At 44.2% G+C, this 17761-nt stretch overlaps 1 protein-coding gene across 2 annotated transcripts in view; it reads left to right on the top strand.

The window, feature by feature from the left end:
• The window catches only part of Parp1 (Poly-(ADP-ribose) polymerase), a 190189-nt gene extending 187525 nt beyond the window's left edge, over positions 1-2664 (top strand). The window contains exons 6-7 of one of the 2 annotated variants that reach the window (XM_070214297.1): positions 1090-1784; positions 1845-2664. In XM_070214297.1, the coding sequence (XP_070070398.1) occupies positions 1090-1784; positions 1845-2371 (1222 nt within the window). In that variant the 3' untranslated portion in view covers positions 2372-2664. Of the gene's footprint in view, positions 1-1089 lie in introns of both variants that reach the window. The other variant, XM_044392551.2, reaches the window with a different exon arrangement.
• Positions 2665-17761: the final 15097 nt, after the last annotated feature.

Raw genomic sequence — 17761 nt, 5'->3', positions numbered from 1 at the left:
CGCCCGCAACTTCTAAAAACCAACCAACCAACATACTTGTAACTAAACTATTTAATTTTTTTAATTAAATGAAAACTATCTAAAACGACAAAAATTAAACTTTTTTAAATAAACTTTTACAGGTTGTAACAGCTAGCTTTTCGGAAAGGGTTTTTTTTGCCGTTTAAATGGTGTAAGTTACAAGTCTGTTGGTCTAATGGTTTTGGAGATCTGTTAGGTTTTACAAAAGTAGTGCCGAAAATCTGGATTTTCGGGAATATCTTCAGAACGGTTCTTTAAAATTTTTTTTAATTTGTTCAGCGTGAATAGCAACTCAAAACATTTTAAAAAAAAATTGGTCTCTGCGATTATTTCGAAAAAAATTTAAAGTTGTAAACTAGTGTAATAGTTAATAATTTCTGATTATTCACTTAGCATTTTTCAAACTTTGAGGTTCTTCTGCTAAGAATCCTTGAGTCGCAGTTTAACTTGGGAACTCGTAACAAATTTAAATTTATCGCATCCATCGAGGTACATAATTGATGTAACATAGTGTTGTTTATCTTTTCTTTTTTTTATACCCGTTACTCGTAGAGTAAAAGGGTATATTGTATTCGTGCAAAAGTATGTAACAGCTAGAAGGAAGCATTTCCGACCCTATAAAGTATATATATTCTTGATCAGGGTCACTAGCCGAGTCGATATAGCCATGTCCGTCTGTCCGTCTGTCTGAAACGTTACGGCGGATCAAAGTTTTTATCTCCATCTCCAACGCACTCCCTTCAGCTGAGTAACGGGTAACTGATAGTCGGGGCACCCCACTATAGCGTTCTCTCTTGTTTTATAACAATATTGTTTAAATGTCTCAAATTAACAAATCAAAAATTAAATAATAGAAGACAGAATTTTTTTAAATTTTTAAATTTAAAATGGTACATTTCTCAATATCAATCGTCATTAAGCCTGCAGAAAACATTTGTTGATCTAATATACAGTGGGTTATTGAGAATTTAAGTCAATTTCTTATTACTTTTTAAAACTATTTAGGAATTATAAATACTTTTTTTAATTCATTTTTTATAATAATCTTATATTAATTTCAAATTTCAGATATTGGATTTTTCGTTCATGGGGCCGAATTGGAACTAGTATTGGAAGTTCAAAGATTGAGGAGTTTGGCACCAGTGAGTCTGCCAAAAAAAAATTCAAAGAAGTATTTGCTGATAAAACTGGAAATATGTTCGATCAACGGGACAGATTTGTTAAGATTGCTGGTTGTATGTACCCGATAGAAATTCAGTACGATGATGATCAAAAGTTGTTACAACAGAGCGGCCTTTTTATTAATTCTAAATTAGAGACTTCTTTACAAAATTTAATAACGCTGATGTTTGATGTTGATTCTATGAAAAGAACATTAATGGAGTTCCATATTGATATGGATAAAATGCCTTTGGGGAAACTTAGTGCAAATCAGATAAAATCGGCCTATAGTGTGGTGTCCGAAATTTATAAATTATTAGAATCCGGATCCACCAATGCAAAACTTATTGATGCAACAAATAGGTTTTATACATTAATTCCTCATAACTTTGGAGTTCAATCTCCAACATTAATTGAAACACATAAACAAATCGAAGACTTGCGACAAATGCTTGATTCATTGGCTGAGATCGAAGTTGCCTACAACCTAATTAAAATTGAAGATGAAGCTTATAATATTAATCCATTAGATAAACATTATGCTCAGTTAAAAACTGAATTAGACCCACTAGATAAGAATACTGAAGAATTTTCAATTCTAAGTAAGTATGTTAAAAACACTCATGCATCCACACATAGCTCCTATGATTTACATATAATAGATGTATTTAAAGTAACTCGCCAAGGAGAAGCAAGACGTTATAAACCATTCAAGAAACTACATAATAGAAAATTGTTATGGCACGGATCTCGTTTAACCAATTTTGTTGGTATATTATCGCACGGCTTAAAAATTGCTCCTCCAGAAGCGCCACCATCAGGGTATATGTTCGGCAAAGGCATTTATTTTGCTGATATGGTGTCAAAATCAGCAAATTATTGTTGTACAAGTCAACAAAACTCAACTGGATTAATGCTTCTTTCTGAAGTTGCTTTGGGAGATATGATGGAATGTACTGCAGCAAAATACATTACAAAACTACCAAAGGATAAACATAGTTGCTTTGGTCAGGGGCGCACAATGCCAGATCCAAAGAAAAGCTATATAAGAAAAGATGGAGTCGAAATACCTTTTGGAACTGCCGTTACCAATGAAAATCTTAAATCTTCATTATTATACAATGAATATATAGTATATGATGTTGCGCAGGTTAATGTTAAGTATTTGTTTCGTTTGGAATTCAAATAAAAATATTAAACTAGTTTGAAAAAAAACTGATTTTGTGTTATTAATAAATATGTATTGCTATAACTTATAATTATAATATGCCTTTACTTTAGAAATAAGAGTGACGGAGCTAACATTTTTTACTTTTTAGTTTTTGGTTCGATAGCTCAGACGCTCTTGTGTTTATGGTCAAAAAATGAAGATTTTATCAGGATCTGAAGACTAGAGCGACAGCCTCTGTTGAATGCAAAATGAGTAAAACTTGATTGTAGGAGTCAAAATTGTTACTGATTTTATTGATACCCCCAATGCCACTAATTATAATAAACTTATGTATTTTCTGTTTTCAAATAATTTATAAATTCTTTGTGAGCATTAATTTTAAACTGTCTATTTTTCAGTGTTGGGAAAGGTACTGTGTTTTTGTACCTAGGTAAGGTAAAAGGTATTGGGCAAAAATAAATACCTAGGTAAGGTAAAGGTACTTCAATTTCCCAGTACCTAGGTAAAGGTAAAAGGTAAATATATTGTTTTTTTTATTTCTTATAAAAGCTGAGCTCAAGGAACCGAAAAAACGATTTTTAATTTTCGTTACAAAGTTCCATATTTGTCTTAGCTTTCTTAGCTTTCATGGCCTCGTAGTCCGTGTAACTGCTTGGATGAACCCTCTAAAGTTGTTGAAATTAAATCCAATTATTTATAAATATAAGCTTAAATAATTTTGTGTATATATTTTTGAAACACGCGGCATGAATAATTGTATGCACGTATCCACTTCATTAATATATTTATGAAACCCTCGTGTACATATTTGGCGCGCAAAAATTCCGTATGTAGAAACATTGACTATATGTATATTGTGCATATGTATATGCCGTTTGTTTACGTACATACGGCATTTTTGCGCGCCAAATACACCTTGGTTTCATAAATAATTTGATGTAGTGATGGGAACATACATTCGTGCACAAAATTATATAAAATAAAACCGCGATTAGTTTTCATTCTCAAATATGTACATACATATGTAAGTAATGTGTATATGTACATATCTCACACATAAAAAAAGGCATAGGCTGTGTGTGCAGATTTCCTGTCGATTTATCATCGAATTTTATTGTTTTATTAACACACAACACGCACTTGCCGTCCGGGTTAAAAAATTTGCCATTTAATATTGTTGGCAACACTTTCTCGTTTAAATTTTCTTTTTCGGCCATGTCTGTCGCGCAAAGTCAAATTGTTTTGTGCATTTGAGAAAATTGCAATGCAAAGGTAACTTTACAAAACAAACATGAGAACGGCTAATTTCCAATGACTTTTAATGCTGCGTTCCGACTATTACAATTTCGAAACGAAATGATACAATGACGTGTAGATGTGGTGGATTTAGCTTATTTCAGTGTCGCAGTCAGATGTGGCTAGTTTAAATCAGAGCAATGTTTAATACCTATGTAAGTACCTTAATAATTCCAAAGGTATATAAAAATTTGTAGCTAGGTAAGGTAAAAGGTACCCAATTATTTTTATACCTAGGTAAGGTAAAAGGTACCACTAAATTGTACCTAGGTACGTACCTAGGTAAAAGTATCTAGGTATGTCCCAACACTGCTATTTTTAGATCGTATTTTTTCCATGTCCGCGATTCCGCTTACTTGCCCAAAACGGTTTAGGGCTCCGCGCGTAACAAGCTTTGCTTGGTGTCGTAAGGGCCACTTGTTTGTACTGACCATAGTTCATCAACGTCCAAGAATAAGAAAAGAAATATTAAATTTATCAACCCAGTTCGGACTCACTTTCCAATATAGTCGATGCTGCCGCAGTCGCCGTCGCAATTATGACGCAGTCGCCGGCTTTCCATTAAATTCGGGGATTGAACCTTATCCAATAGGTCCCTGTTCGGGCGCCAAAATGATCGAGCCCAAAGTCCTTCAGCTAGCCTTAATATAAAGGATCCAAGATCTTTTTTTCTCCAGAAGAAAAAATACACATCAGCTCAGCTTAAAGTCTTTACTCGAACAGTAGTGATGACAAAACCCACTTGGCGTTTGTCAATAGCGTTTTCATAACAGCTAGTATCGATAGTGTTATCATTTAAATTCAAGGAATATACAAAATACTAAATTCAATAAATTTCACAGAATTAATTTCAATAAGCGGCGCGAACAGTACTTTTGTGTGTTAAGGTGCGATCGTCACTAGTTTTTTACCTCGTTAAAATGTGTTTATACCCGTTACTCATAGAGTAAAAGTAACAGGAAGAAGGAAGCGTTTCCGTATATATATTCTTGATCAGGATCACTAGCCGAGTCGATATGGCCATGTCTGTCTGTCCGTCTCTATGTCCGTCTGTCTGCCTGTCTGTCTGTCTGTCTCTCTGTCCGTCTGTCCGTCTGTCTGTCCGTCTGTCTGTCTCGGAAACTACAAAAGCTAGAAGGTTGAGATTTCCCACACATATTCTTGGGCTTCCAACGCAGCGCAAGTTCAGCCGAGCGCCACGTCCCCTCTAACGCCCACAATCGCCCACTAACGATTTTAAAGTTTGTCTGGCGCCCACATCTTTAAAAATTTCTGAAAAGTATAAATGCAATTTTGTTGTGTATATTTATACCTATCGAAATGTAGAAATTTTTCAAATCGGACCATTCATTAAAAAGTTATGCGCAATCAAAAAAATGTCATATATCCATCTCCCTTGCACTCCCTTTAGATGAGTGACGGGTATTTGATAGTCGGGACACCCACCCGACTATAGCGTTCTCTCTTGTTTTATTTGATATCAGAAGTTTTTGTTTGTTTATTCATTCTCTCATAGGAGCTAATATATACTGTTAATACGTTATCCTTAGCGTGAGTGGCGTTACTTCGCCTGGTCACAGGATTTGTGTATGGGGGGGTTGGGTAGCATACAGCATATAAACTGTCTACTGATTAGGTGTCGCACCCAGCACTTGGAACTAGGTGGACGGCGGAGAATGGTGCGCAAGATGAGGATCTGAAGACTTAGCGACAGCCTCTGTTGATTGCGATGGTAGATGAGTAACAGTCAGTGGTATTCTGAGATTGAGACTGATTTTATTGAACAAACTTAACAGTATTTATAGGTACACAAGTGTTTACGTTAACAAAATATGCAGAAAGGGAAAATGAAATTACAGCTATTCTGCATAACTCGCAGTGGGTCAAAGTGCTATATGCAGTGCTACGTGCTCTATTCCGAATTGTGGCGTCAGCTATTTTCGCTGCGGCGGCAGATTGACCACTGTTAAGCATACTGAATGTCTAGGTGTATAATTGCAGTATCGGCAGCAAGTGTCATGATATATGATTCTTTGTTCGACATTCGTAATTGCGATAATAATTATATTATGTAGGTCGATGAGTCTTAACATTCTCCCGGCCGTTGAACAGTTGTTCAACCATCGCTAATGTTGAACGCAAAACTGCGTGGGTTAGGTTCAGGTGATGGCTGCTCGACGTTCTCTTCCTTGTTGCCTGTACGTTGTCGTGGATTCCAGTTGACGAATCGCTTTCGGAGATTATATGCAATGATTAATATTATTGATATTGCTAACGCAGCATACGCGGCTACTTGATGATGCTGCACGGTGGTAAATTGACTTGACCGTGCTGTGTCCTTTAGTTTAGCCAGCCTTTGTTGTAGACGATCCAGTTCGTCTGATTCAGATGGTTGAGTTGCAGTCTCTCGAGCTGACTCTGATGTATCTTCCACAACGGGTGTTGTTATGTTGCCAAAACGAATGTACGCTAAATGTGATTCGGTGATCATCGTGTTGAATGTGCTAATGCTAATGTTCACGTTTCGTGCGGTGCAGCCTGAGGACAGAGATAATAAGCCCGATCCATTCGGGTGAATGGTGGATGGGCATACAGCTTGAAGTTATATTTGGTTGTGGGTCGCAAACATCCATCTGTTTCGTTGATGCGCTCTTAACCAAATCAAGTCTGCTTTCGACTTAATAATCTCATAGAGTGTTTCAGATTTGTTGTTTAATAGCTGAAACTCACACCGATTTTCAGCGTTGAAGGCGGCTTGATGGTTAAAGCAAATGTGTTTGTTGTTGGATAGTACTAGACATTGCTCGAACTTATCCTCAGTAAGACCAATGAATTGATCTCTATAGGAACTTACAGCGATGATAGGTGTCTTAATGTCAAAACGATTTCAGCCTCCTGAGTGCCACGTCGCGATGGGGATGATGCTGAAGACTTCCTGCTGTGCTGTTGATACCAGAGGCACTGTCATTTTGAATATAGAATGATCTTTAGTTGTGTTTCGCTCGGCGCGCATGATTTTATAGAGTTCATTTCATACATTTTCCGACGAGACCGGCAACCTCTAATCCGGAAGTAAATGATCCCGAATTTTGTCTAATTGGTCTCTGAGCTGCTTAGGAGTTACCAGCATGGGACTGATGGTTCAATGACGAACGTCGGTAAGAACGCTGGCAATTTCCGATTGCGACCGCTGCATTCCAGTATCCAACAGCGTTAGCTGGGCAGTTAAGATTACAAATGCTTCCTGTAAGTGGTCGCCTTGATATCTGCCTCGTTCCTTGTTGATGGTTGCAAGTTGATGCTCAAAATTTCTGATGCGGTTATCCGCGGATGACTTGTTTTTACTGACTACATTTATAGTAGAATCCAAGATCGACGTTTGATTCTTGAGCAGCATCATCAACACATCTTCTTTGGATTTTACCTCATATATAACCTTGGCCATGTCGTCTGCATACCTGGCGTCAAGTACGCCAAATAGTGAGTTAGCCACGTTACCTACTACATCGAGTGGTGATCTTAATATTATAAATAAAAGAAAAGAAAGCAAAAATAAATATTGTTTTCTTTCATTTAATAATAAATATAAACTAAAAATTATAAAAATATAATTTAAGATCGTATGTGGTGTGAGGTATTGGAATACCGCTTGATTGTTCCAGTCCGAGGATGGAGGGAAAGGCCGTTAGAAGACGCTGGAGAAATGAGAGTCAAGTGGGATGGCGGACTACGAGGAATGGTGAAGGAGCGAAGAGCCGAGCAGCGTCGAGAGTCAGCAAGATTTTTAACCTTATAAGGGCATGAAAGGGGCCCAAGCGCGGCGGACCCAGGTTTTTTACCTTATTTGGTCATGAAAAAGCCAAAGACGATTGCGACCCGTTAATCGGGACCAGCGGCGATACCATTGGTTGAGGATCACGTGATGGAAAGTTACCCGGCAGAAGATGGCGGCGGGCCGGGTATATAAGAAGGGCCGCGGCGTCGGGAGGTTCTCTTAGTGCGCAGGCGCGCGTCAGTGTATGGTCGGTGAAGTGGAGTGCAAATCATCAGGACGAGGAGTTCTGAAACCCAGCGGAAGCAAGGAGGCCAAGTGCGGTACGGCGTAGTCGAGGACGCGTCCACGGAGTAGGCGAAACAGCCCAGGAGACGAGTAATTCAACGGAGCCAACAGATCCTGCCCGGAGGACCCCTGTCAGCCCAGTCCGGCAACCGAAGGCCTCACCCAAGCCAAATCGTGGGACCGGCGAACCACGGGATCGGACAGTGACCAAGCTGTGCGCGCTAGTCGCCCAGTCGAGCGTTTTCGCCGACGAAGGCCGGCAAGTGTCCCAGCCAGCGGAGGCACTGACGATCGAGTTGGTCAAGGCAGCCCAAATCGGAGCTTAGGACGGCGTCCTAGCGGACCGGTCGGAGCGAACGCACGGGAAAGGCGACACCGGAGTGGACCCCAGGAGGAAGAGCGGAGTGACGGGAACCCCGGGGAGCGGAAGTTGTGTGACTGGCAAGGAATAAGCAGAAATAAAGGCATTGTTGTGAATTGGATATTCTTGTGTTCTTATTCGGGGTACTGCCACGTGTATAAATTCGTGGACCGAATCCAATCCAACCCCCTGAGCTAGCTCAGCCAACTCGGGGCGATCAGGGATCGTTACACTGGCGCCCAACGTGGATAGTACACCCGAATAGTTCCAATAACAAGAGAAACCAATAAAGTCAACCCGCAAAAATGGCTCCAGGATGGGTCTGGGGACTAAGAAAGGAAGATCTCCAAAAATACGGAGAAGAATTCACAGTCAAGCTAACTGGACTCGTGGACGAGAAGAGGAAACAGTTCGGCGAGTGGGTGGAAACACACAGTAAAGATCCGGAACACATATAACGATTAAACGAACTAGCAAAACTGCACCAGCGAACATCCCCAGGGAAAAACGCAGAACCAAAAGATGAGACAGCAGCTACAGACTCCATAATAATACATGTTCCACCCAAACCAAACTATCAGCTGCCCGAAACTCCCAGAGATTACTCAAAAGTAGCAAAACAAGTAAGGGAGTTGGGATTCAAATTCGACGGAACAGGAAAGTCCCTCGAGTTTCTAGAACAGGTAGAATGGTCTGCGGACACTTATGGACTGGACAAAGACCTAATCCCTCGAGCAATGCCAGAACTTTTGTCAGGGATGGCATAAAAATGGTATGTAGCAAATAATGAACACTGGGATCGATGGACGGAGTTTATGGACAGCTTCCAAGTTTATTTCCTTCCGAGGGACTATTTTCAAAAACTCAGGGAGGAGGTAAATCGAAGAAGGCAGAGAGTGGGCGAACGATTTAAAGTTTATATGGTGGAGATGCAGACATTAATGCGACCCCTACGTTATTCAGCAGAGGATCAGCTCAAAACCATATTAGAGAAAAGCCTTCCGGATTTTAGGGCATATGCCAGGCCATACCAATGCGATAGCCAATTACAGCTAAGGAAATTAGCTGACGAATTCGAAGAGCTCGAAAGGGACAGGGAAAAAATACGACAGGAAGCAAGGACTCGCCCGAGATTCATGGCAGCGGAGGTACAATACCAGCCAACACCAGTAGAGTGCTGGCGGCTCCAAGAAAGTTACTCACAAGGCCCACAACCGGCACCGAGGGCCTGTAACGAATTCGTTAACAACCCGATGATGGCTTGCAGAAGCTGTGGGCAAACAGACACTTTGCCCGCGAATGCCAAAACGCTTGGCTAGAGTACTGCTTGCAGTGCGAAAGAATCGGCGTGAGTACATGGCGTTGCTGCAAAGCGAGGGGAAACGCATTCCGACCCCGCCCATTGAGGGAGCAGCGGCGGTCGGAACAAGAACACCCTCAAAACTGATTGGAAGCTTAAAAGACGAAGGCACCCACCTGTCAGCTACGGTGGAAATTGGTGGGACAGCGTATAAAGCAACGGTGAATACGGGAGCAACTGGGAGCTTTATAAGCGAGAGCCTCGCACGGTGGCAAAAAGGAAACGAATAAAACGGCAAGTACGTCTGGCAGACGGGAAAAATACAGGTATATCAGAACAAATCGAAACAGAAATCACCTTTGGAAAAGAAAGCCATGAGATAAGACTGCTAATCCTACCAGGAATAATCGACGATTTGGAGTTGGAATGGGATTTTCTGAGAACAATGGGACTGCGGTTTGAATGTGCAGGTCTGGGAGTAAAAATAGTACCACGGTCGAGGAATGAGGGATGGTTGGAGGCAGTCTTACAGGAAAGTCCGCTAACAGAAGAAAGTAAACCCAAAGAAATGCGAGTTTTTTAAGAAAGACCTGAAGTATTTAGGGCACAGGGTAACCGATCAGGGCATTCGGACAGACCCCGATAAAGTAGCAGCGATCGCCGAATTAAAACCGCCAGCAAACACGAAAGAGTTGAGGCAGTATCTTGGGGTGGCTTCATGGTACAGACGGGTCGTGCCAGAATTCGCAACAACAGTACACGCTTTAACGACCCTGCTAAAGAAAGGAGCAAAGTGGGAATGGTCCAAGGTCCAAGGGACAGTTGAACATAGTAGCAGACTCCCTCTCACGCCAACCGGTACAGGAAGAAGCATGTTTACTGGTGAAAGGGACCAAGCAGAATGGAGAAGAGGACTCAAGGACATGCCCTTGGATACGATCCCTGAAGGAACGGATCCACGATAACCCGAGAAAATATCCGGATTTTCTAGAAGATGCGGGAAACATTTACAGACATATTCCCCAGCGAGCTGGAAAAGAAGATGTAATAGCTTGGAGAATGTGCGTACCGACGGCATTGAGGAGCAGGGTGCTACAGGAAAACCATGACGCAGTGACAGCAGACCACACTGGAGCACGGAGAACGATAGCCCGAATCTCCGCGAGATATTTCTGGCCGGGACTACAAAGGGACGTACGAAGGGACTATACAAAGGGACTATGTCTCGAAATGCAAAACCTGTCAGAAATATAAGCCGAGTCAGCTAAAATCAGCGGGCAAGATGCTCTCGCAAGTCCCAGAGGAACCCTGGGCAACGGTCTGTGCAGAGTTTGTCGGGCCACTACCAAGATTCTCAAAATGGACAGAGTTAATAGCTCTACGAGCGGCAACAACGGCAGCTGTACAGAAGGCAGTTAGAGAAAGAATACTATCCAGGTTCGGGGTTCCGAAAATAATGATAACGGATAATGGTACACAATTTACAAGCAAAGGATTCAGGAAATTTCTGGAGGAATTAGGGGTGCGACATCAGCTAACTTGACCATATACGCCACAGGAAAACCCAACGGAAAGAGTGAATCGCACAGCGAAAACCATGATCGCTCAATACACGGGAAAGGACCACCGTAGATGGGACGAGTGCTTACCGGAGGTAATGCTTGCGATTAACTCTAGCACATCCGGATCCACGGGGTACTCGCCAGCATTCATTATCCAAGGACGAGAACCTAGGCTACCTAAAGCATTGTTCGATGAAAACGTCTGGGGCACAGGCCAAGAGGTGGAAACGCCAACGGAAAACGCGACAAAACTAAAGGAGATATACACACTGGCTAGAAGAAACATGGAGCAAGCCGCACAGGAGCAAGCAAGACATTACAACCTGAGAAGATGACTATGGAAACCTAACGTGGAAGACTGGGTTCTGATCAAAGAGCACCAGTTGTCCACAGCGGTAGAGGGATTCGCGGCAAAACTAGCACCACGGTATGGGGGCCCGTACAGAATCACCGGGTTCATATCCCCTGTTATCTGCGAGTTACAAGAGGAAGGAAACAAACGAAAGAAAAGGGCCCACATCAACGAAATGAAAGTGTGGAACGCAGACGACCAGGAAGAATACCACAGCGAACCAGCGGGGGAGCGGGTGGCCAACGCCGGAAAGCAGCCAATCGGAAGCTCGGAGGAGCAGGTGCCCATCACCAAGGAACAGCCAACCCAAAACAACAACAACATCAAGGAAGGGGGAGGCTCCGAGGAGCAGATGAGCAGCAAGGTCCAAAATAATACAAGGAATGAATAGGCGTGCATCAAATGTCCCAAACCAGCGGGACCAGTCGAAGGAACCCAGAATCCTAGCCGGAAGAACGGGAAACGGAAGCAGGAGATCTAAAAGGATAGCCCTGCGGGAGGGAAAGGGGGAAGAATAATAACACAAGGAACGACGCATAGTTTTTACTTATCTTGGACGTTGATGCACTATGGTCAGTACAAACAAGTGGCCCTTACGACACCAAGCAAAGCTTGTTACGCGCGGAGCCCTAAACCGTTTTGGGCAAGAATCGCGGACATGGAAAAAATACGATCTAACAATGGACAGTTTAAAATTAATGCTCACAAAGAATTTATAAATTATTTGAAGACTGAAAATACATAAGTTTATTATAATTAGTAGCATTGGGGGTATCAAACAGTAAGACGGCATATACAGAATGTAGTAATACTATCAAAGAAAGAATGAGAAAATATTAGAAAGTCTATTTAATGAAGAGTGTAATAATTTTTCGTCACAAATGTTGATATCAGAACTTAACCTATGTTGAAGGTGCGATCGTCACTAGTTTTTTACCTCGTTAAGAGGTGTTTTTATTTTATAATATTACTAGCTATACCCGGAGCGACTTCGTTCGCTCAAAATTAATTTGCAGTTAGGAAATTAGGTTGTCAGGACTTTCTTATACATATCTTATTTGCGCGTTTGTTGAAAACCTTTGCGTAAACAACCTTTCTAGAAGATTCTTCCAGAGAGAGAATCCGAAGGCTACTGGTAGAGCTATATAATAAATAAATGCGATCCAAGTAAAAGTAGTGAATTTTTATACCTTCTATCAGTTACAATGTTATCAATGCAATATTAATTTGCGCGCAAATGTACACTTGTTCGTAAATTGGAATTTGTTGTTTTGAAATTTGTTGTTTTGAATGGAACGAAAACATTTGTACACACACGAAAAGATTGACATCCCATACAAAAGTAGCGAAGTAAAATAAAACCTAGGCATTTGATCTACAGGACTGACTATTGTTCGAAAATCATATTGATCGGAACAAATTTTAACTTAAATTGCCCTTTTCCCCTCCCCCTTCCCTTTCTCGGCTGCTGCTCTCTCGGTCGTCGCTCTCTTGGCATCCGCTCTCTGGGTTCCGCTCTCTCGGCGGGCTCCCACAAAATGCAACGCAATAACTTAGGAAATATAAATAAATTCGTTAAAAAAACTTAAAAAAAATGTTAAAAACTTAAAAAATTAAACTTAAGCATTTGGGCCATAGAATAACCATTTACTAAAAAATCATCTCGATCGGAGCAGCGGTTTAGATTTTTAAAATCGAAAAGTTAATTTTAAATGTAGCCCCCAAATTATGGGGGGATATCGAAATTTCTTTTAGATTTCTAATTAGGCCCTTTCAAGACCTAAAATTCTGCAAAATCAAAATTTCGAAATTCCAACTACTTTAGAAGCTAAGCTTAAGTAAATCTAATGATTTTTTGCTCTAAATATGGATATTGGAGCTGTTTGGGGCCACTGGGGGGACACGTCGGACCTTAGTGGGCGCCTACGCTCCCAATGGAATACTGTGAAAAAATTTGGCTGCTCTAGCTCTTATGGTTTAGGCTGTGGTCGTATCCCCCTAAAAATCGGTCTTTCATTTTATAATCTTTAGAGATAAGCAATGATATCCAAAAAAGAAAGGGACCCGGGCCAGATCCAAAACCGAACGAAACATCAAGCCTATCCTGGAAGGAAAACAAAGTCAAAATTAGTACACAGTCAAAATACTGGGAGGAAGTGGATCATACCGAAGCAGGAACAGATTGGCAGCGAGCATCACTGGCCACCACACAGATGCAGGTGAACGAAGCCTGCAGATAAACGAGCCTACATTGGAGAGCGGGTGGGGAAAAGAACAAAGATAAGTACGCAAAGGTAAAAGGTAAGAGACAAAAGCCGAACTTACGTGTAACGGGATCATACGAAGGAGGCGACCAACAGCTTCAATGCCGTCGCTGACCTTCCAACTCATTGACTTGAATTTGAACAGGCATCGAGAATGGAAGGAAAAGCAGCGACGACCAGCGGGAGACGGCAGCGAGCAGCACGTGGTCGAGGACCACGTGTAGGAACGCGGCTGCCGTTCCTATATCCCAGGAGGGACGTCCGAGTCCGCCGCGCAGGCACCGCAGCCCGGTACTGCAACTGCTGGCTTCGCCGCTGGTCTCACCCCAGGCAACCAGGACTGGGTCCGATTCTGACGACAGTCGACGGTGGATGCACCCGGATAGTGCGTCGGTGGGGTGGGATAGCGGCGACAGCGGCAGCGGGTTTTCGGGCTGGGGCGCGGGCTGTCCAAAAGTCTACGACCCTCGAGGCAGTCCAGGACCGGCTGCGTGCCCCGCGGGGTGGGCCAAGGGACCGTGGGCGGATGAGGACGACACAAGCAGCGGAGACGGCGAGGCGACCGGCGGCGGGGACGGCGAGGCGACCGGCGGCGGAGACGGCGAGGCGACCGGCGGCGGAGACGGCGAGGCGACCGGCGGCGGAGACGGCGAGGCGACCGGCGGCCAGGACGGCGTGGTGACCGGCGGTGGAGGCGGCGAAGCGACGAGGCGACCGGCGGTGGAGACGGCGAGGCGACCGGTGGCGGAGACGACGGGCCAACCACGGTGGCGGCCACCAAGAGCGCCGACATCACGGGGGCACCCGTTGTCGGAGTCAGAAGAGGAGGTGATCGTCATCTCGTCGAACGACGAGAAGGGGGCGGACGATGGGCAGCAACACGGAGCCCGAGGCCACTGGCAGGAGCCGGTGTACCTGCAGTGGCAGACATCGACGCCGGTGGGGGACTGGTGGTGCCACAGGAAGGCGTTCCTGGTCCAGTGGATGGACCGATTTCCGCCGGGCACGCCGGATCCCCAACAAGGAGCCACGAGGGACGAGCCGCCGCAAGCAGCCACGACGGCCACACCGGCAGAGGAACCCGAGGAGCCGCGGGATCCACGGCTGCGGAAAACGACAACAGCAGCGATGGACGTTGAACCGCCGGTGGACGCAGAGCAACAGGCTGGGGAACAACGGCCACCTCCGACACCCCCTCCACCGTCCATGCACGGGGGGGCTGCCGCCGACGCCACCGCGGAGGACCTGGAGCGGGGTGAGTGGAAGTGGCCGGATCCGGACCAGCAACGACCGACGTTGCAGCGGCAACAGTCATTGCCACCACTGCAACGGCAGGCATCGTGTCCAGCAGGCCGGCAGCGATGGACGGAGGTGCAGCTGGAGGATTGGCCGCACGAGGTCCACGCGGCAGTCCAACGCCAGCGGGGCAGGGCGAAGCGCCGGTGGGCGCAGCTGGTGTGGGCAGCGGGGCGGCGCTACCGCGTCCAATGGGTCCAAGGGGGGATCCGGGTCCTGAAGGAGCAGGCCTAATAAAGTACAGCGGCAGCTGGGAAAAAGACACAAAAATTTACACTTTTCGGATTGGGAAAAAGTGGGGGAAATATCAAAACTTACCATGAACAGGAAAAAAAGGAAAAAAACACGAGGCCAAGAAAATGCTAAAGATGGAACTGGAGATCGGAAAAAAGCCGATAGGGGACCGATACCGTAAGAGGGTCACACCATGTAAAATACTAAATACTAAATGGTGGAGAACTCAGATGAAGATTTCGAGCGAAGACACGAACTGAGATCGAGGACCATCCGTGGTGATCTGGCCACTCGAGCGGAAAGGCGCGGGGTTTAAACGGCGGCGTTGCCGGACGACTTTTCGGATTGGGAAAAAGTGGGGGAAATATCAAAACTTACCATGAACAGGAAAAAAAGGAAAAAAACACGAGGCCAAGAAAATGCTAAAGATGGAACTGGAGATCGGAAAAAAGCCGATAGGGGACCGATACCGTAAGAGGGTCACACCATGTAAAATACTAAATACTAAATGGTGGGGAACTCAGATGAAGATATCGAGCGAAGACACGAACTGAGATCGAGGACCATCCGTGGTGATCTGGCCACTCGAGCGGAAAGGCGCGGGGTTTAAACGGCGGCGTTGCCGGACGGCGCGTACGCGGGAAGTTTAAATGATCAGGAATGGTGAAGGAAAAATAAAAGGATTTTCCCTGGAAAGAAAGTGGGAGTGTGAGGTATTGGAAGAATAAAGAAGAATAAATACAGGGAACAGTACCTAAATACAGGGAACAGTACCTAAGGGGACGAAGCGGTACCTCTAGACGGGGAACCGCTTGATTGTTCCAGTCCGAGGATGGAGGGAAAGGCCGTTAGAAGACGCTGGGGAAATGAGAGTCAAGTGGGATAGCGGACTACGAGGAATGGTGAAGGAGCGAAGAGCCGAGCAGCATCGAGCCGAGCAGCGTCGAGAGTCAGCAAGATTTGTAACCTTATAAAGGCATGAAAGGGGCCCAAGCGCGGCGGACCCAGGTTTATTACCTTATTTGGTCATGAAAAAGCCAAAGACGATTGCGACCCGTTAATCGGGACCAGCGGCGATACCATTGGTGGAGGATCACGTGATGGAAAGTTACCCGGCAGAAGATGGCGGCGGGCCGGGTATATAAGAAGGGCCGCGGCGTCGGGAGGTTCTCTTAGTGCGCAGGCGCGCGTCAGTGTATGGTCGGTGAAGTGGAGTGCAAATCATCAGGACGAGGAGTTCTGAAACCCAGCGGAAGCAAGGAGGCCAAGTGCGGTACGGCGTAGTCGAGGACGCGTCCACGGAGTAGGCGAAACAGCCCAGGAGACGAGTAATTCAACGGAGCCAACAGATCCTGCCCGGAGGACCCCTGTCAGCCCAGTCCGGCAACCGAAGGCCTCACCCAAGCCAAATCGTGGGACCGGCGAACCACGGGATCGGACAGTGACCAAGCTGTGCGCGCTAGTCGCCCAGTCGAGCGTTTTCGCCGACGAAGGCCGGCAAGTGTCCCAGCCAGCGGAGGCACTGACGATCGAGTTGGTCAAGGCAGCCCAAATCGGAGCTTAGGACGGCGTCCTAGCGGACCGGTCGGAGCGAACGCACGGGAAAGGCGACACCGGAGTGGACCCCAGGAGGAAGAGCGGAGTGACGGGAACCCCGGGGAGCGGAAGTTGTGTGACTGGCAAGGAATAAGCAGAAATAAAGGCATTGTTGTGAATTGGATATTCTTGTGTTCTTATTCGGGGTACTGCCACGTGTATAAATTCGTGGACCGAATCCAATCCAACCCCCTGAGCTAGCTTAGCCAACTCGGGGCGATCAGGGATCGTTACAGTGGATTAATGTTTAGTGGTTATTGCTTATGCAGCTTAAAATTAAAACAAAAAAAATAATAAAATAAAAATATCAAAAATATCTGATATACAGATATTTCTTTTCTGATATATCAAATATCATTTTGATTTTTTCTTTAAATAAAAAATATCATCGATACGGTATTTTGAAATATTTCGACATCCCTAGTGCTGCTCGCTTTTCAGATTTTTCTTAGGGTATGCTTTTGTGGTGAAGTGGTTTTGGTGATTTCAGTCTTTTTAAAGACTATCGTAACCTGGATTGGATTGGATTTGAATTTGGACTTGAATTTCGATTTGGATTTCGATTTGGACTTGGACTTGGACATCTTCGCCCTTTGATTGGATTTAGATTTAAATTTCAATTTGGACTTGGACGTATTCACCATCTGATTTGGATTACGATTTGGACTTTGATTTGGATTTGGACTTGGACTTGGACTTCTTCACCATCAAAAGATACGTTTTCTTATTTAATATAATATATTTATCTATAATATCTAACCTAATATTTGTATTTGTAGATTAGTATTATATATTTCTTTTTCAGGTTTATTTTTTATGCATATATATCTTTTTCAGGGTTTTCAGGTTTATTTTATAAGCACCTGTATCTTATCTATTACATACATTTCATATTTTAAATCCTTATCTTAAATTTGACAAACATTTCGGACGAATTTTTATCAAAATGACGCGCTTAAAGAAAGCTTCTGCGGAAAAAAGACGACGGGCTATAAATAATCGTAGTCAGGCATTTTTTAGGGATATTTTAAAGGAAGTACGTTCCCGAAATTCGCAACGATTGGCAGAAGCTCGGGAAGCGGATACG

This window comes from Drosophila takahashii, chromosome 3L (genome assembly GCF_030179915.1).
Source record: "Drosophila takahashii strain IR98-3 E-12201 chromosome 3L, DtakHiC1v2, whole genome shotgun sequence".
Lineage (NCBI taxonomy): Eukaryota > Metazoa > Arthropoda > Insecta > Diptera > Drosophilidae > Drosophila > Drosophila takahashii.
The sequence above is the reverse complement of the archived record's forward strand: the minus strand, read 5'-3'. Positions and strand labels throughout refer to the sequence as shown.